The sequence below is a fragment of the Herpailurus yagouaroundi genome, unplaced genomic scaffold, assembly GCF_014898765.1.
Source record: "Herpailurus yagouaroundi ecotype Mexico unplaced genomic scaffold, PumYag 141, whole genome shotgun sequence".
Taxonomy (NCBI): Eukaryota; Metazoa; Chordata; class Mammalia; order Carnivora; family Felidae; genus Herpailurus; species Herpailurus yagouaroundi.
The window spans coordinates 64,061,287-64,078,936 of record NW_024412396.1 but is presented as its reverse complement, the minus strand read 5'-3'; the positions used below and the strand labels follow the sequence as shown (position 1 = coordinate 64,078,936).

The following is a 17,650-nucleotide window of genomic DNA, read 5'->3' as shown; positions in this document are numbered from 1 at the left end:
TACATTTCTTTGTGGTTAGAATAAATTACCCAAGCAAACCTATGCTCTTGTTACTACTGCTATGTAACAAAATGACCTAATGCTATGTAACAAATGACCTCAGTGGCTTACTGTGGCCATTTTATTTTGCTCTCGATTTTATACGTCAGGAATTGGGGAAGGGTTTAGCTGGGTAGTTCTCGTCTGAAGGTTGCTGTGTGGTTGTAGTCAGATGGTTGTGCCGCTGTCATCCAAGAGCTCAACGGGGCCATGGCTGTCTAAGATGAAGCATTCACAAGGCTAGCAGCAGTTGACATTGTCTGTCAACTGGGAGCTCAGCCAAGACTGTCTACCAGAGCGGCGACATTCAGCCTAGTAGGAGAGGGGAGCTTCTCACCTGATGGCACAGAAAGCATTCTGAGAAAACCAGGCAGAAAGCACTCCAGAAAACCGTTGCCCCGCCTCCAACGTCACACAGCGTTGCTTCTGCTTCGTTTTACTGATTACAAACAGGTCACCAAGACCAGCCCAGATTTTAAAGGAGGAGACAAAGACTCCATTTCTAGTGGGGAAAAATGTCAAACAACTTGAGGGCAAGTTTTTAAACGATGTTAGATGATGTTTACTCGTGGAGTTCTAAGGAAAGAGATTGCATTCATGACCAATCATACAAGGGAAGTTTCAGAGGCCAAGATAGGGTATAGATGAAAGGACTGGTTCATCTCTCTTCTTAATAGACCTCAGAACCTCAAAAGACCTGGGCACTGCATTCCAGGATGCTTCTCCCAACCTTCTCTCCCTCTTACTTCGCTCAGGATTAGACGCATGGCTCTCCCAGCCATTCTGGCTATTTCCTTTCAAATAGGTGTTTCCTCGAATAAAATCCTTACATGTTAATGAGTTGAGTTATGAGTTAATGAGTTGAGTTGAGATGAGTTGAGATGAGATGCGTTCTCTTTTTGAAAAAAGAGAATCTCTTTTTGTATTGCAAACCTACAGACAGAAATCAGAATTCTTAAGAAAGATCAGAAAAGAACAAAGTGAAAGTTGTATTTAAAACCTTCTCATCCTGGGGGGCGCCTGGGTGGCTCAGTAGGTGAAACATCCGATTTCGGCTCGGGTCATGATCTTGCATTTTGTGGGTTCAAGCCCTACAACGGGCTCTCTGCTGTCAGCACGAAGTCCACTTCAGATCCTCTGTCCCCCTCTCTCTCTGCCCCTCCCCTGCTCAAGCACACACTCTTTCTCTCTCTCAAAAATACACATTAAAAAAAAACAAACCTCATTCTGTAGAAAAGCTTTAGCAAAGATTATAAAAGTCAAATACATTAAGTACATATCAACTCTCAATATATAATTCAGCAGGCCTCAACATAATCATAAGTAAATTTTTGTTTTCTCATTCCTAGTTAAAATCTCGTATCGTGGATAAATCAAGACTTATCCCTTTTACATTTAAAGACTTACTGCATCTAAGAGCTGAATTTAGCACTAGTCTGGGTCCTCCAAAAAGCACACACCAAGAGCAGATTAACATGTAAGGATTTTACTTGAGGAAACACCTATTTGAAAGGAAATAGAATGGCTGGGAGAGGCATCTAATCCTGAGTGAAGTAAGAGGGAGAGAAGGTTGGGAGAAGCATCCTGGAATGTTGTGCATCCTAAAGAAGGTTTGGCAAAGCTGGTCAGGGAGTCCTTGAGCCAAAGTCAGCCTATAGAAGAGATGTCTCCCAGGACAACTGCCTTAGTATCCTGCTGCATCCATTCATTGGTGGGGAGCACCCTGTGGGAGGTATGCTGTACCTAAGCACTGTGATAAATTTCAGAGTGCAGCAGCTGGGGTCTTTGGTGAATTTTGTTCCTTGTAAAAAGAGGTCTGCAAAGGCATGTTCTCGTGACTGCCACATTGGCCATCACCTGAATAATGCACACAGCTAGAGCTATTCAAACACCTAGCAAGCAGCAGAAAGGGGCTGTCCATTTGTAAGCACACAAAGCATTTCCCCTGAGGGAAATGTACAAAACTAAGAAAGCATGTGTGCACTGAAATTCCCCATGGTTAATTCCAATACCCATCTCCTCTTTCTCTTTATTGCTCTAAATATTTCCTTTGACCATTCCTTAGGAATCCTTGCTTTTACTTCTGGGTGCTTGGGCTGTCATGCATGAGGGCTTGGGAGACAAGTGGGAGACTGTGCAGCATGCACACTGAAAGAAGTCTCTGGGTTCTCCGTTGCCCTGCAAACTAATATAAATGCTGATGCTAATTAACGCTGCTACTTTCTGCTAGTGCCTGGGAGTGTTTTTCACAGGGCTCTGAGCAGTTGAATATCAACAATTTCTGGACTTACTTTGTGTAACTTAGTTGGAAAATTTCAGGTGCAACAAATCCTAGGGTGATGACCAAGGAAATAAAATAGCAGAATCAAATCCAGGGGATATGAAAGAGAAGTAAATTAGCAGGCCCTGGTGAGGGACTCCGTACAAAGGTGAAAAAAACGTGAAAATGACTCACATTTTTACCTGAAATATTAGAAAATGGTTGTGGACTAAATTGTTGCAGACAGCTCATTTCAAATCTTCATTAAGTACCTATGCATCTCAACCAAATAAAGCACTCTTTGACACCAGTCTCGAAAAAGGTGAGAGAGGAGACTTATTTGTCAGAAGTGGTAGAGAAAAAGGAAAGGATACATGGGCATGAGTCACCTCCCCACCTCCCCAACCTGATTTCCCTCCCCTAGATCGAAAGCAGTTTCAGGAACTGGGTTGTCTGTCTCAAGACAGATATGCCTGGTGAGAGACAGGACGCTAATGGCCCATTTCAGACCATGATTTAGTCATTGTAGACCTCTGTTTTCAGGTGCTGGGCTTGTTCTTAGCTGGGAAGTTGGCTTGGCTACAAAAGAATCCACTTAAGGAGCACGTTGTATGCCACAGCAGCACCCACCTCCTAAGTAGAGACACCAATGTTAGTTACCCTGTTGCGTTCCACAGGTCACCTCCCAGTAACACCTACCCATTATGGCAAGGTCTGATTTTCACTGGTGCCCTCAGAAGGGAGAGGAGCTTTCTTTCAACGGCTCAAGTTCTTTCTCTTAACCTAGAATGGGGAAAAATACAAATAGTGGAAATAAAAACATATTGGCTGGCTAGATTGTACTTAACTCGGACAAATCACCACCAGTTATAATATACAGCATGTTTTAGGAGGGAGGTGAGAGTGAAGGCAGTGAGACCAGCTGATTTTCCCACAAATTATTTCATGTTTGGTTTGAGGATCGAATAAATAATAATACAAATACATGTAATGACGTCTTACTGCATCCAAAGTGGACAAAATTGCTGTCATGCCCTGATGCTTGAAATTACAGCATTTTACATTTTAGAGAAAACTGCCTTGTTTTTATCATTTTCCATTTTTGTTTGCAAATAAAAGTCTGCAGCTGTTCTTTGTAAGCGTGTCTTTGTATTTGACTGGGAGGTGGGAGGGAGGAAAGGTCCCAACTTCTGATTTAAAATTTTTTTTTCAACGTTTATTTATTTTTGGGACAGAGAGAGACAGAGCATGAACGGGGGAGGGGCAGAGAGAGAGGGAGACACAGAATCAGAAACAGGCTCCAGGCTCTGAGCCATCAGCCCAGAGCCTGACGCGGGGCTCGAACTCACGGACCGCGAGATCGTGACCTGGCTGAAGTCGGACGCTTAACCGACTGCGCCACCCAGGCGCCCCCAACTTCTGATTTTAAAACAGAAAATCCCACATCCTGGGGAACTCCTCAGCACTGGTCATGCTGTCAGGGCCTCTTTCTGAATGTAGATGGGTGTAACACGAACTGCATTGCAGGTCTGAGATAAGATTATTGTTGATGTAAGCACCTGAACCTGCGTTAACGGTGGCCACTAGACACAGGTGGCTACTGAGCACTTAAAAGGTGGCTTACCCGGGAATGAGGAACTGAATTTTAAGCTTTATTTCATTTTAATTGAATTTTACATTTAAAAATTGATAGTTGTTTTTGGAAAATCATTTTTGAAATAACTTGAGCATGTGAATCTACTTTTTCAGTTGTAAATTTAATGAACGTTAAATACAGATTAGGTATTTGCGATGAAAATTTGCCTTCCAAGTAGACATTTACACCATGGGTAAGCCACACCTCGCATCTTGAACTTAGTTCGGAAAAAAAAAGGTAAAATGTCATGAATTTCGTATGAGTATTTTGAAGAGACTGCATTCAATAAAACACATTAAAATAAATTTCAGCAGTTTCTTTGTACTTTTTCAAAAAGCGGCTGCTGTAAAATTTTAAATTACAAGGGGTTCATTTTATTTCTAGTGGACAGCAATGACCTAGACGGCCTGGCAAATAGGAAAAGCCCCCCAAACGGCGGCTTTTACTATCATGAGCGTAAGAATTTGGAACGGGAATCTGATTCCTTTGTGAAGATTAGCAGTGTTTAACATCTAACGTTGGGAGTTACTCATCCCGATTACATTGTATCGTATCCGTATCTGGTTTCGTAAACCCTTCACGATCTTTTTTTTTTTTTTTTCTTGGCAACATGGAGGACTAGAAAAGAACAGTTCTGATGAAGACTAAAGGAATGGCGGTAATAATGGGAATGTAAGGGGAGGTTTTAGACTTTGTCACTTCGGGTCTGGCGCCAGCCGTCCCGTTTCTGGATTAGCCACACCAGTGCGTGCCCCATGGCGGCTCCCAAGACCTGCGACTGACCTCGCCGTGCAAACCTGCGGCCTTTCCCGGAAGCTTTTCAGCTTCTCCCCAAAGGAGAAACGCCTGGAGTCCGCGAGGCTCCGGCGCCTCCCGGACCCTGCGCTCCGGGAGCCGAGGCCGGGAGAGGACACTCGCGGAGGCGGACACGCCGCGACGGGGCCCCGGGGCGACGCGGCCCGGCGCCTGCCTGCAGGCCAGGCAGGGACAGCAGCTGCCGGACGGTGAGCCACCGGGGAAGGCGGCCGCACTCGGAGCCCGAGACGCCAGGCGCGCGGCGGGCACACAGCGGGCAGGCGCGCCGAGGCCGGAGGCGAGTTCCACGCCCCTTTCGAATCCCCGAGCGGGGCTGATGACGAACACAGGGCGCGACGGCGCACACACCGCCCCGCGCTCGCACGACGGTGCGTGCAGGGAGCGCGAGGGAGCCCCGGGCCGTCACCGGCGCGACCGGCGTTCCGCCTCCTCCGCTCCCTGCGCTCCCGCCACCTCGGCAACTCGGCGCCCGCCTTCCGCCTCCGTCCGCGGCCTCCGCCGCGGCGAGGCTCCCGGCCTCGCTCCTGTCTCTTTAAATGGTGGGGCCAACGGGCCGCCCCTGCAGCTGCTGCCTGGGTGGCCCCGCGCGCCGCTATTGAGGGGCGAACCAAGATGGCGCCGGCTTTGGCTTCGTGAGGAAGACGGAAGAGGCGGTGGCAGCGGCGAAGGGAGAGGGACTTCCAGGAGCCAGGAGCGCTCGTGCGCTTGGGGCCTCTCGCAGTCTCCCGCGCAGTGGTAGCAGTTGTAACAGGAGCAGGCAACCCTCGGCTGGGGACATCTGAAGCAGGGGAGCGGAGCGGAGCCACTGGCTGCGGTGGCAGGGCCAGGTATAAGGAAGGAAAACATGGCGGCGGCGGCCTGAGGAGGCGGCGGCGGCGCGGGAAGCGGCTTCGCGGAGATCATGGCGGAGGCGGGAGCAGGGCAGTGACCGGCGCCTCGAGTTCCTACCGCATCGGGGCGGGAGGCTGCGAAGCGCTGCGCGCCCCTATCGGGGCGGCCGGGCTCGCCGGGCCTGGACAATAGCGCCGAGGAGTCGGAGGCGAGGAAAGGCCGGGGCCCAGAGCTCGGGCCCGGGAGCGGGCCATGCGGGCGGCCCCGCGGCCCCGCAGCGGCCAGCGGCGGCAGTGAGGCGCGGGCGTCCTCCGCTTGCGGGCGTCCTCCTGCCTTGGCTCCCGCCTGTCCCGGCCCCCCTTCCTGGGCGACGCCAGCGGGGCCTCTGCCCCGGCCCCCGGGCGGCACGATGACCGACACCCGGCGGCGGGTGAAGGTTTACACGCTCAATGAGGACCGGCAGTGGGACGACCGGGGCACCGGACATGTTTCGTCGGGCTACGTGGAGCGGCTGAAGGGCATGTCCCTGCTTGTCAGGGCCGAGAGCGATGGTAAGTGAAGCCCTTTGCGGCGGGACCCTTGCTTCCCCTCCCTCACCCCACCCCGGCCCTGGGCCACCTCCCTGGTTGGTTGGGGCTAATGCGAGAACGGAGGGGGCGACTGGGGCTGGGGGCGGCTGCCGCCCTCGGGGAGGACGGGCCACCAGCACCCCAGTCCTCCCGGAGCTAGCTGCACGGGGAGCGCTCGAAATGTCTTTTTCCTCCCAGCGCTTGGTAGCACTTGCGGGGACGAGGGGAGCCCAGCACGCTTGAACTGTGCTGCCTGGGCGTGTGGAGAGGTCGGGGGCCTAAGATCGGGAGCCCGGACTGTTCTTTTGCACTAGAGTGACCTTGAGAAAGGCACTGATTAATCCGATCTTCTGCCTTAGTTCACTCATCTGTAAAGCAGGCGTGAAACTTTCTCGGAGCGAAGAAAGTTCTTAGGTGTTTCAGTCTTTGGAGAACGTTTTGCTGTGCCCCCTTCCTTTTTTTTTTTTTAACTTTTTCTGCTACAGTTTTTTGATCGTGTTGCACGTTGGCAACACTGGTTCATGAATCTGGCAACTCTGCATTCGGCAGAGAAAATGCTGCTTTGCCGTGAGAAGATCGATTTGTGTTCCCCCAGTGTTGTCTTTTCCACAGATACAGATTTTTGTGTATTGTTTGTGTAAACTTCTTGTAAGCTTGGAATAATTTTATACGAGCTGTTTTTGTTTGTTTTTGATTGCTTAAATGTATATTCATTATTTGGTTCAATTAACAGGTGGGGAGAAATTGGCCAGTAACTTTAAAACCTTTTGAATCTGCCTTAGTGCCTGTGCTTCACATGTTTTGAAATAGCCCTCCAGGTTCAAAGACCCAGTTGTTTGAAAATAAGTGTTTCACCTTTTTCAAGACTTACTTTATTTAGGGATTGCCACTTCTCTCTGTGGCATAGCTTGGGTTTCACTTCAAATGTTCACGTCAGGTGAAAGTGTTTTCAAATTGTTTCTCCCGAATTTGAAAACTTGTCTTGTTACATTAGTCTATAATTTCACTCTAGCTATTTATTAGGATTGTAGTTGTTCTGTATCAGAATTATTACAAACTCGTTTCAAGGAATTTTAATTGGACTTTCAACCCTGAACTCCCCATGCCATGAAAAACAAACAAGACTCACCCTTCTGTAATTGAACACTCAAGGGACATCGATTTTCAATTTGATTTGAAAAATTGTAATTTGGAGTTATATTGGCCACAGGTTATCTTTATAAGGCTACCCAGAATAGCCTTAATTGGAGAGATTACTTCCTTTGGGAGGGATTTAAAGGATTTTGAATACATTGGGAATATTTTTCTGAGGTCTCTTATTTGCCTCTTAAAAATACAAGTTTGAATGTGTTAGCATGCTTTTGTGTGACTGTCACATAGTCACCACTACTCTAACATCTCCTCCTTTGCATGTTTGGAAAACTTTTTACATAATGAGTTGAAAGAATGGGCTTTGTAGGTTCAGTTAACTTCCAAATGAAACTGGGGGTAGATTTGAGGTCAATTCTTTGAAATCTCATAAGTTAAAATAACATGTTTAACATTCACATCATGTATTAATTGGACTCATTATGCAGAGTGTTTTGTTTAAAGTATTAAGTGTTATGTTTTAATGTCCTAATCCTAGGGAATCCTCCTGTTCTAATGTACTGATGTAGGGATCTGGTTGTTTCCCATTTTTATTTTTACCTCTTTGGAAATAGCCCCTAAACTCCCTTCCTCCCTTTGGAAAGCTTGGAACTCTGCAATAAAACAGGTTGAATGGCAAAAACAAAATGGTTTTAATTTTTATCCATTAGTTTTATTTATTTTTATTTATTGATAGAGAAAAAGCTGAACTAAATATAACTGATGTGCCTTTGTTAAATTTAAGATAAAGGAAAACTAAATCCAAAGAGTGGGTTTAGAAAATTCCAACACACTTATGGAATAATGTAAATAATCTCTAGTTTGGGGGCACCTGGGTGGCTCAGTCAGTTAAGCATCCCACTCTTGATTTCAGCTCAGGTCATGATGTCACAGTTTGTGGGATCGAGCCTTGCACCAGGCTTTGCACTGATAGTGCTGAGCCTGTTTGGGATTCTCTCTCTCCCTCTCTGCCCTCCCCAACTTGCGCGTGCTCTAACTCAAAAATAAATAAATATTAAAAAAAAAAAACACAATTTAAATAATCCCTAGTTTGGTTAATGTTTTTTCTAATAGGAAAACTCCAAATAGGATTCAGAGTAAAAATTTATTGAGTACCTGCTATGTGCCAGAGACTGTTTACTTGTGTCATCTGGTGTAGGTACTATTATTAGCTATATTTTGCACATGGGGAAACTGAGGCTCAGACAGCTAGCCTATGGCTTGAGACTGTTATTATTTAATTATCATTAACTGTTTATAGTGTGTTTTAAATTCCCATTATTGCTGTCTACTTGCATTTGCTGCTTTATACTTACAGACTCAAAGCTTATTTCAAAGAACATAAAAAAAATTTTTAGCCTGAAGATATTTAAAATTATAGTTTATCTTCACGCCAGATGGAAGTTTTTATATGGACTGCTAATTTGGGTCATCCATTATTGTGTGCTTCTCCCATTCTCCATTATAGGATAATTGAGAATCTCTGTATTTATTGTGGTGAACAAAATGGAAAGTATTTCTGATTTTCCATAAAATGAGCCTTTTATCTTGTTAGAGGCCTTTATACACTACACCGAAAATCAGGAAGGCCACTTCTGAATGGAAGTACTTGTGGCCTCTCTGTTGACAGGGTGCATCTTTGTGTGTAAGTATGTGCCTTTCCCCTCTGAACTGAGTGGCTTGGCAAATCTGTAGGCCACCTTGCCTTGGAGGAAGGGATGTCCTGCAAGCTATCGAGCCCATTTTTTTAGGGGTTCCTTATTCGTTAGTTCATACTGGTAAAATACTTTGTACGAACACAACCCTTTCTTTAATGAAGATAGATTACTTCATTTCTCAGGTACCTGCAAAATTCCATCTAACAATAAAAATTACTTGGTATTGTGTTTTTTTTTCTTCTTTCAACTTCTGTACCTGTTAAGTTGCTTGAAGTGAAGGTTAATAATGTCATCCCTTACCTTGCCCTCTCAGTTTATTATTTCAGATCATTCTAACGTCTTATTGTGGCTTTTACCACTTCCATCTTCCAATTTTAGAATTGATAAAAGAATTTGGAATTTCTCCACACAGTGAAGGATGTCTTTTTTACATAAAATCATGTCCATGTTCTTTTTTTCTGGATTACTTGCCAAGCATCAAGAACAGTGTTCTCACATTTGGTTTTTACCTTAAGTTATATGAAGTAATTTTTACATCTCAAAATAGTTTCCCCTATTGTCTGACTTACCTATTTCAGAGTTTAGAAGGTTAAATTTTCAGTATTACTTGGGGCATGAAGAAAATGAGACGGGGAAGTGTTTTTGTCGAGGCAGAACTGCTACTGTGGCGAAAACTAGAATCCTGTACGTCTGCCTCTTGTAGAATGTGGTAGTAGGTAGTGGCTCACCCCCACTATAATTAGAAAAGGAGGTCAGAACACTTTAGGTGGAAAGCCCGTTTTGTTTTGTTTGGGCTGTTGTGGTGATTTGAACAGAGATAGTAACAGCATTTTTTTTTTTTCTCTCATAAATTAGTAAGTAGTATAGAATCTTGTGTACAGTTGGCATTCCAGATTTAGCTGCTAAGGAGAGCTCGGTATCAGTAGTGGGAGAAAGATTTCACTTTGAAAAGTCCATTTAAAGCCCCCTGTTTTTTTTTTTTCTTATGTAGACCTACTTTTGTAGAAAATCAGTAGGCCTAGGGTGAGCAAACCCTTATTTATCATCTGTTGTGGGTGGTAACTTCGACAGTTTGAAGTCCATCAGCTAGGTCGGGTATAGGTGATCGGGCTGGAGTGTAGTGAAAGTTTGACATAGGCGTGGAACCTCTTAATGTAATGCCACCATTTTTTCCCCCAGGCTTCATTTCAGTTTTTAAACGCTGTGTGTAACTTGAGCCACAAAATCAGTAGAGAGGGACTTGGAACACAGAATTGCTATAGGTTTAAAGTGTATGCTGCTGTCCTGTCTAGATGATATTTTGGACTTGAAATAACTCATTTTTGATGGTGTTTTATTTGCTCTAATGAAGCACAGTACTTAAGCTCCTGCCCTTAGTTTTGAGCATTAAGGACAGTATACCAGAGATGAGTAGATGTTAAACTGCTTACCGTGGAGTGACAGCTGGACCTGTTCATTCTGAAATCTTTAATTTATCCAAATCTAAACTGTTTCTTTTCTTTTCTTTTTTAAAATTTTTTTAATGTTTATTTATTTTTGAGAGAGACAGAGAATGCGAGGTGGTTAGGGGCAGAGAGAGGGAGACACAGAATCCGAAGCAGGCTCCAGGCTCTGAGCTGTCAGCACAGAGCCCAATGCGGGGCTCGAACTCACGAGCTGTGAGATCATGACCTGAGCCAAAGTTGGATGCTCAACCGACTGAGCCACCCAGGCACCCCTAAACTGTTTAACAACCTGAACTTGATTCGTTGGTTGATACTGAAAATAGAACCATAAAAGTTATAGAAACTGTAACAACTCATTTCTCCAGTGAAAGGAAATGCTATCTTCTAATCAAGTGAACTTTCTAGCTAAATAACACTGTATCAGAAGATTAAAAATCTTAACAGTGTTCTTGGAGTGTTTTCTAAGTATTATTTGCTACAGTATTTTTCTTAAGCAATGTAAACCTGTTGATTAATCTTTCATTGTAATATGTTTCTGGATCATTGTTATTACCAATTTTTCTGCTATTCAGCAGCACAGTGATGCCAGTGAAATGATATTTTGACCATGCTTTAAAAAAAACAAGTACTGAGTGCTGGTTATGTAGTAGATGCTGGGGTTGGCACTTGAAATTTTTGGTTAATACAACAACCCTAGGGATATCATTTTTTCTAACCATAAGTCTTGCTCTAGTGACTCTTTGATTAAATAGTTTAGTTCTGTGGTCTTTTTTTCCTGCACTCAGCCAGAAATCTAGATTTTTTTTTTAATGTAAAGTCTTTGCATTTTAAAACATTTTCATGAATTCAGTGTATGACTGTGTGTTAGACTACAACCCAAACAGGCTGTCTGCTGGCTGGATCCAGGCGGCAGGCACTAGTTGTAGGTTCTCTGATTCAGACACTTTTGGAATGATGCTTCACTGGTGTGCTACCAACTACTCATCCCACTCCCTGGAGGTATTTGTTTTGATTGAGGTGTGTTGGGAATTGGCAGCAGGATACAAGAATAGATTCAAGGATACATTTCATTTTACAGGAGGAACAAAGATGTCATGAAGCAGGGAGGTAAAGTTTTTAATGACCTCAAATCATCTATACTCATTGTTGTACTAAATGTTTTATTGTCCATCATTCTTGCTTATCTATGTTTGACAACTTCTACTTACAGTTGTCTTGGTGATGTTCTGAGTGGCATTTTCCCTCCTATACCATTGTTCCCCCGTTTCCTGAGTGTACAGACCTCCTTTTTGTCTATATATTTAGGGCATCTATGTTAAGATACACAGATCTGTCATCTAAAAGCATAGTAAATCATTGTATATGTTTAATTCCTGCAAGTATACTGTTGCTGTGGCATAGAGTAGCATTTCTGTAACTTTCTTCCCCAGGAGATCTTTATACTGTTAGAACTTGGGATCCCCCAAAACTTTTGTTTTATGTGGGTTGTATCTACTGATATTTGCCATATTAGAATTTAAAACTAAGACTTTAAAAAGCTTTTCTTAAGTCAGAATTTAGTGAGAAGAGTGTCCCTTGTTTCGTAGTTTTACACATCTCTTTAGTGTCTGGTTTAATTTCTTAACCTGCTTCTGCATTCAATCTTTTGCAATATCAGTGTCAACACTGAGAAAAATAAGGGTGAAAAAGGTAAATAATATTTTAGTCATACTATGAAAATAGTTTTGATTTTCTAGACTCCTTGAGGTCCCCCACTTTGAGGACAGCTGGCATAGAGATTGTTTCTAGGTTTTACCATTACGGATGCTGCTAGTGACCCATTTGTTTGTATACTTGGCACTGTGTGAACATGTAGGCTAATTTCCAGAACTGTTAGACCAAAGAGTAGTATGTGTTTAAAAGTCTTTTAGATACAGATAAAGTAACCCTCCCCAAAAATTGTGCTGGTTGTCAGTCTTGGTATTAGTAAAAAAAAGAATATATATATATATATATTTTTTTTTTAAGAAGTCTGTGTGCAAATATGGACTCGTAGGCCTATCAGAGCTTCTTTGACATAGACTCCGACAAGCATTTGCTGTGTAGGAATACACTTTAGCTCACCTGAGGGTGTTTGATTTTGCTACTGGTCTGAATGATAGATTCTGCAGTGACAAAGTGAATTCCATGTATTGATGCATTCCTTTTAGTTTGATCATGGTCTTGATTTTTCTTTGTGTCCAGTATATCCTTGCCAACTGGCTTTTCTCAAGTCTTTGATATTGGGGTTTGCTGTGTAGGCTTGTCTTTCTCTAGTCTGTGTGACAGAGTGTCTTTGTCAGACGAGGAGGAGGTGTCATGGAGAGGGTGAGAGTGAATTCTTCTTGGGGGATAAGGCATCTTTTATTGGAGAGGATGGGTATGTTTCTCAAATGAAGTTTGGGTGGGGACTCTTGTGCATATGTGCTTCAGTTATTAAGCTAACATTGGACCTACCTGGTATCAAAAGCATGTGTTCTCCTTAATGAGAAACAACTCTACCTCCTGCAATGTTGCTTGAGGTCTGCTGCTACGGATCATCTTCCTCATTTCTCCCCTGTTGTCTCTGCTACCATGATAAATGCCTCTCACCTACAGTTGAACTCTATATCCCCAGCCATACCCATATATTACTAGGATGAAATGGCTATTCCGAGTACTGTAGCTATAGCAACTGAGACAAGTAAACTTGGGAGAAAGGTTTGTGTTAATGCATATTAACACTCGACTGGTTCTTTTTCAGTTAATTGGAGAAGTGCTCATAACTTGATCTAGTAGAAACTAAGAGATAGGGGAAGGGAACCTACCTAATAGCCTAGATATAAAACTAGAAATATGTCTTTGTTATTATCTTAGCCCCCAAACTAAAAGGCAGTTTCCATGCTTCACCCTCTGTAGCCTACTTACTGCTTTCTTAGGGAGCATGGTATTTGGGGACCAGAGCTGGACTTCCTAAGGTGGTATATTAGGTCAAAGCCATGGGATGTGACTGAAAATGTGTTTCAGAAGATACTTCCCTTGAACATCTTGAGCGGCCCAGAAAAAAGAAAAACTTGCCAACATCAGAAGCTTCTAGTTATGTGCTTATTCTTGCTTTAGCTAGGGCTTTTAGAGGGAACACTTGAATTTGTGGTTTTTCCTTTCTAATTACCCATAACCCTGTAATTTTATGGAGAGAGAGTTTTGAAGCAAATGCAAAAGGAGTTGGTACCTGAAAAATAATAGTTGTACCACTACCACTTTTTGTTCTTAGAGCGGCCAGGTCAGGTGTGTGTCTGTCTGTCTGTCTTTCTTTCTTTCTCTCTTTCTCTCTCTCTTTCTCTCTCTCTCTCTCTCTCTCTCTCTCTCTCTGTCTCTGTTTCTCTCTCTCTTTCTCTCTCTCTCTCTCTCTCTTTCTCTCTATTGAAGTATAGTTGACACACTGTTACAGGTGTGGTTTTCGAAAGCACAATTTGAAGTGATAACTCCACCCCTCTGTTTACCCCTACTCTTGAACCTTTTAAAAAACTTTTCAAGTGTAATACATCAAAAAGGCACATAGATCGTAAGTATTCCGCCTGATGAATTTTTGCAAAATAACCAGCACTCTGGAAGCCTGTCCCTTCTCAGTCACTATCTCCACCTGTGTATGAACACCACAGGTTAATTTTTGCTAGTCTTTAAATTTTATGTAAATAGAATTATATGGTAGATATTTATAAGATTCACATATTTGGTTCACTCATTAACACTGCTATGTGGTATTCTACCAAATGAGTATTTACACTTTTTCAAAAACATTGTTCACATGCCATATAATTCATCCATTCAGAGTGTATAATTCAGTATTTTTCAGTATATTCACAGTATTATGCAACCATCACCACAATCTAATTTTAGAATATTTTGTCCTCTCTGAAAGAAATCGTGTAACCATTAGAAGTCACTACCTATTCACTCCCCTTTCCTCCCCAGCCCTAAACAATCACTAACCTACACCTCTTTCTCTGATTTGTACACTCTGTACATTTCATATAAATACAGTCATAGAATATAGGCCTTTATGATTGGCTTCTTTCACTTGTAATGTTTTCAGGTTTTATCCATGTTATGGCGTTTTTGTTTTTGTTTTTTTTTTGTATAGCTGAATAGTATTTATGCATTAGTTTTTGGACATTTGGATTGTTTCCACTTTTTTGCTGTTATGGAAAAGTGCTGCTAAGAAACTACATGTACACATATTTGTGTGACCATACATATGTTTTCATTTCTCTTGGGTATATACCTAGGAGTGGAATTGCTGGTAACTCTAGCAATTGAGGAACTGCCAAACTGTTTTACAAACTGGATGCCTTTTTACATACCTCAAGCAAAATGTATGAGGGATCCAATTTCTCCACATGGTTGGCAACACTGTCTTTGATTATAGGCATCCTAGCAGGTGTTAAATGGTCTTATTTGTGGTTTTTATTTGCATCTCTTTAATGACTAATGATGTTGAGTATCTTTTCTTATGTTCATGGTCCGTTTGTATATCTTTGGAGAAATGTCAGTTCAGATTTATTGACCAAAATTGGGTTGTCTTTTTATTATTTAAGTTGTCAGAGTTCTGTATAAAAATCCCTTAATCAGATATATGATTTCAATGATTTTTCCCCACTCTATGGGTTGTCTTTTCACATTCTTGATGGTGTAATTTGTAGCACAGATTTTGATTTTGATCCTATCCAATTATCATTGATCAATGATGTCCAATTTTTTCTTTGGGGTAGATCATGCTTTTATTGCAGTTTAACTTTTTTTTTTTTTTTTTTTGGTTCATTTATTTTGAGAGAGAGTCCACATGAAAGTAGGGGAGGGGCAGAGAGAGAGAGAATCCCAAGCAGTTCCTGTATCGTCAGCAGAGCTTGACACGGGGCTCAAGCCCACGAACCATGAAATCAAGACCTGAGCTAAATTTGGACACTTAAATGACTGAGCCACTGGCGCCCCTGTGCAGTTTAACATTTATTCATTCATTCATTTAAAGGTTTGTTTATTTTGAAAGAGAGAGAGAGAGAGAGACACAGAATCCAAAGTAGGCTCTGAGTCAGCACAGAACCTGATGCAGGACTTGAACCCATGGACCGCGAGATCATGACCTGAGCCAAAAAGTCAGACGCTTAACCAACAGTACCACCCAGGCGCCCCTAATTTTAAAGAGGCATTACTTATTTTGGTTGTAAGACACAAGACCTCTTGGATCTTTAATCCAGTTTCAGTCTGTTATTTATGTAGTTTTTTGAAGATGGATTGTTTTTGAGGATGTGATAGGTATTTCAGGTAGGTTTTGGGAATGTATTTTCTGCTAGAAACCACGTTTTGAGTATAATTGTATGCCACAACTCATCTATAAAAAGTTAAGTTTGATCCATAATGTACCTGAATACTCTGATTTCACTGGGAAACGACAGATTGCCATTTCTGTTCTAGTATTTACAGGAAACAGTGGAGGAATATTTACAAAGATAGTTGAAGGCTTTTAATAATGTTGACTCTAGACATTCATGTCCTTGCTGCTTTTTCGTGTTATGAATGCAACACTAGACAACTTCTAATTACACAATTTAAAAGTCCAATAATTGTACATAAAGAAAATTGAAGCACGGGGAAATTTATCAAAGTTTATTTTTTAAGGGGGGTCTGGGTGGCTCAGTCGGTTAAGTGTCTGGAGCCTACTTCGGATTCAGTGTGTCCCTGTCTCTCTTCCCCTCCCCTACTCATTCTCTCTCTCTCTCTCTCTCTCTCTCTCTCTCTCTCTCTCTCAAAAATAAATAAACATTTTTTTTTTTTTAAGTTTACTTCTGAGATAGAGTGTGCAGAGAGCAGGGGACAAACGGAGAGAGAAAGAATCCTCGACAGGCAGCACAGAGCCCGACGTGGGGCTTGAACCCACGAACCGTGAGATCATTACCTGAGCTGAAGTCAGACACTCAACCGACTGAGCCCCCCAGGCGCCCCAACAAAGTACTAGTTATTTCCTGAATATCGCAAGTCTTATGATATGGCCAGGGGGGAAAAATACAGAAATGTGCAGATTAAAATTAGTTTACTATCAGAAAACAATTGATTATTTGAAGATGGAGAAGTCTGGCAATTCTGGAACAGAAGTAAGAGACTTTCTGAAGGTGAAGCATAATGTGGGGATGTACTGGGGAAGTGGATCGTATCCAAGTCCTGTTGTGTTTCAGAGATTTAAACCCAGGTCATCCTGCTACGTGCTGTGCCATGTCACTACTCTGTGCTGCCCGTAAGGTGTTAGGTTTCTTTTACCACCCATTCCTCACTCTTGAGATAATTGTGTTCTTCTTGTTAAAAGTAAACATAATATATCAAGTATTTGTTGGGTTACAAGTTTTATTATATTTAAAATTGTTTTTAAAACACCGTTTCCTTAGCTGAAGTTACATTTGTATCAAGTGTTCAGGAAAGGAAATGTGTGTGTATGTGATGGAATGTAATTGTGCTGCTTTGCAATCACATAATGGAATGTTTTGTTTTGTTTTTCTTTTGTTTCCCAGGTTCTCTGCTTTTAGAGTCCAAAATAAATCCTAACACCGCATATCAGAAACAACAGGTAAAAATGTGAAGATGTTATGTTTTACCTTGTATGTTATCCTCTCAGTTTGGTGATTAAATGAAAATTTACCATTACTTGCAATGAGAAATTCAAAACAGGTTACAACATACTTTCCTAGTCTAATTCTAAAATGTGATTTCAACCAATCTCTGTATAAAGCAATCATTTTATTTTAAATTAAAAAAAAATACTTCAAGTTAAACTTAGTTTATATTTCAGATATTCTAGCAACTAAGATTTAATTCTCAAAAGTTAAAACTAAAACAGTATAGTTTCTGGTTTCTCCCTAAAGAAAAAAGTGGCTACTGATACAATCAGCTATTAACACAACGAAATGGTAGAAACTGCTTTCTTTGCTGTTGTAGATGCTAGTGCAGAAGGGATATTTCTGTCCCTATACAGCAATCCAGTGTAGGTAAGAGTCTGATTTCTTACATAGCCTGAATAGGACCTTATGGTAGTATAACAGTGATGCAGTTTGTTAAGACAACTTTGAGTTTCAGTATGCTCTTTCTTGTATCCTTCAGAGAGCAAGTGATACCTGAAAGTAAATCTTTCTCTATTTGGTACCTAGTAGCACTGTCATCAAAGGGTATTTATTCAGAACACACACACACACACACACACACACACACACACACACACACACACA

At 42.1% G+C, this 17,650-nt stretch overlaps 1 protein-coding gene across 2 annotated transcripts in view; it reads left to right on the top strand.

Moving 5' to 3' along the window:
• Positions 1–5,960: 5,960 nt before the first annotated feature.
• The window catches only part of PPP4R3A (protein phosphatase 4 regulatory subunit 3A), a 37,599-nt gene continuing 25,909 nt past the window's right edge, over positions 5,961–17,650 (top strand). For both annotated transcript variants that reach the window (XM_040478030.1, XM_040478029.1), the window contains exons 1-2: positions 5,961–6,133; positions 16,940–16,995. In XM_040478030.1, the coding sequence (XP_040333964.1) occupies positions 5,992–6,133; positions 16,940–16,995 (198 nt within the window). In that variant the 5' untranslated portion in view covers positions 5,961–5,991. The remainder of the gene's footprint in view (positions 6,134–16,939; positions 16,996–17,650) is intronic.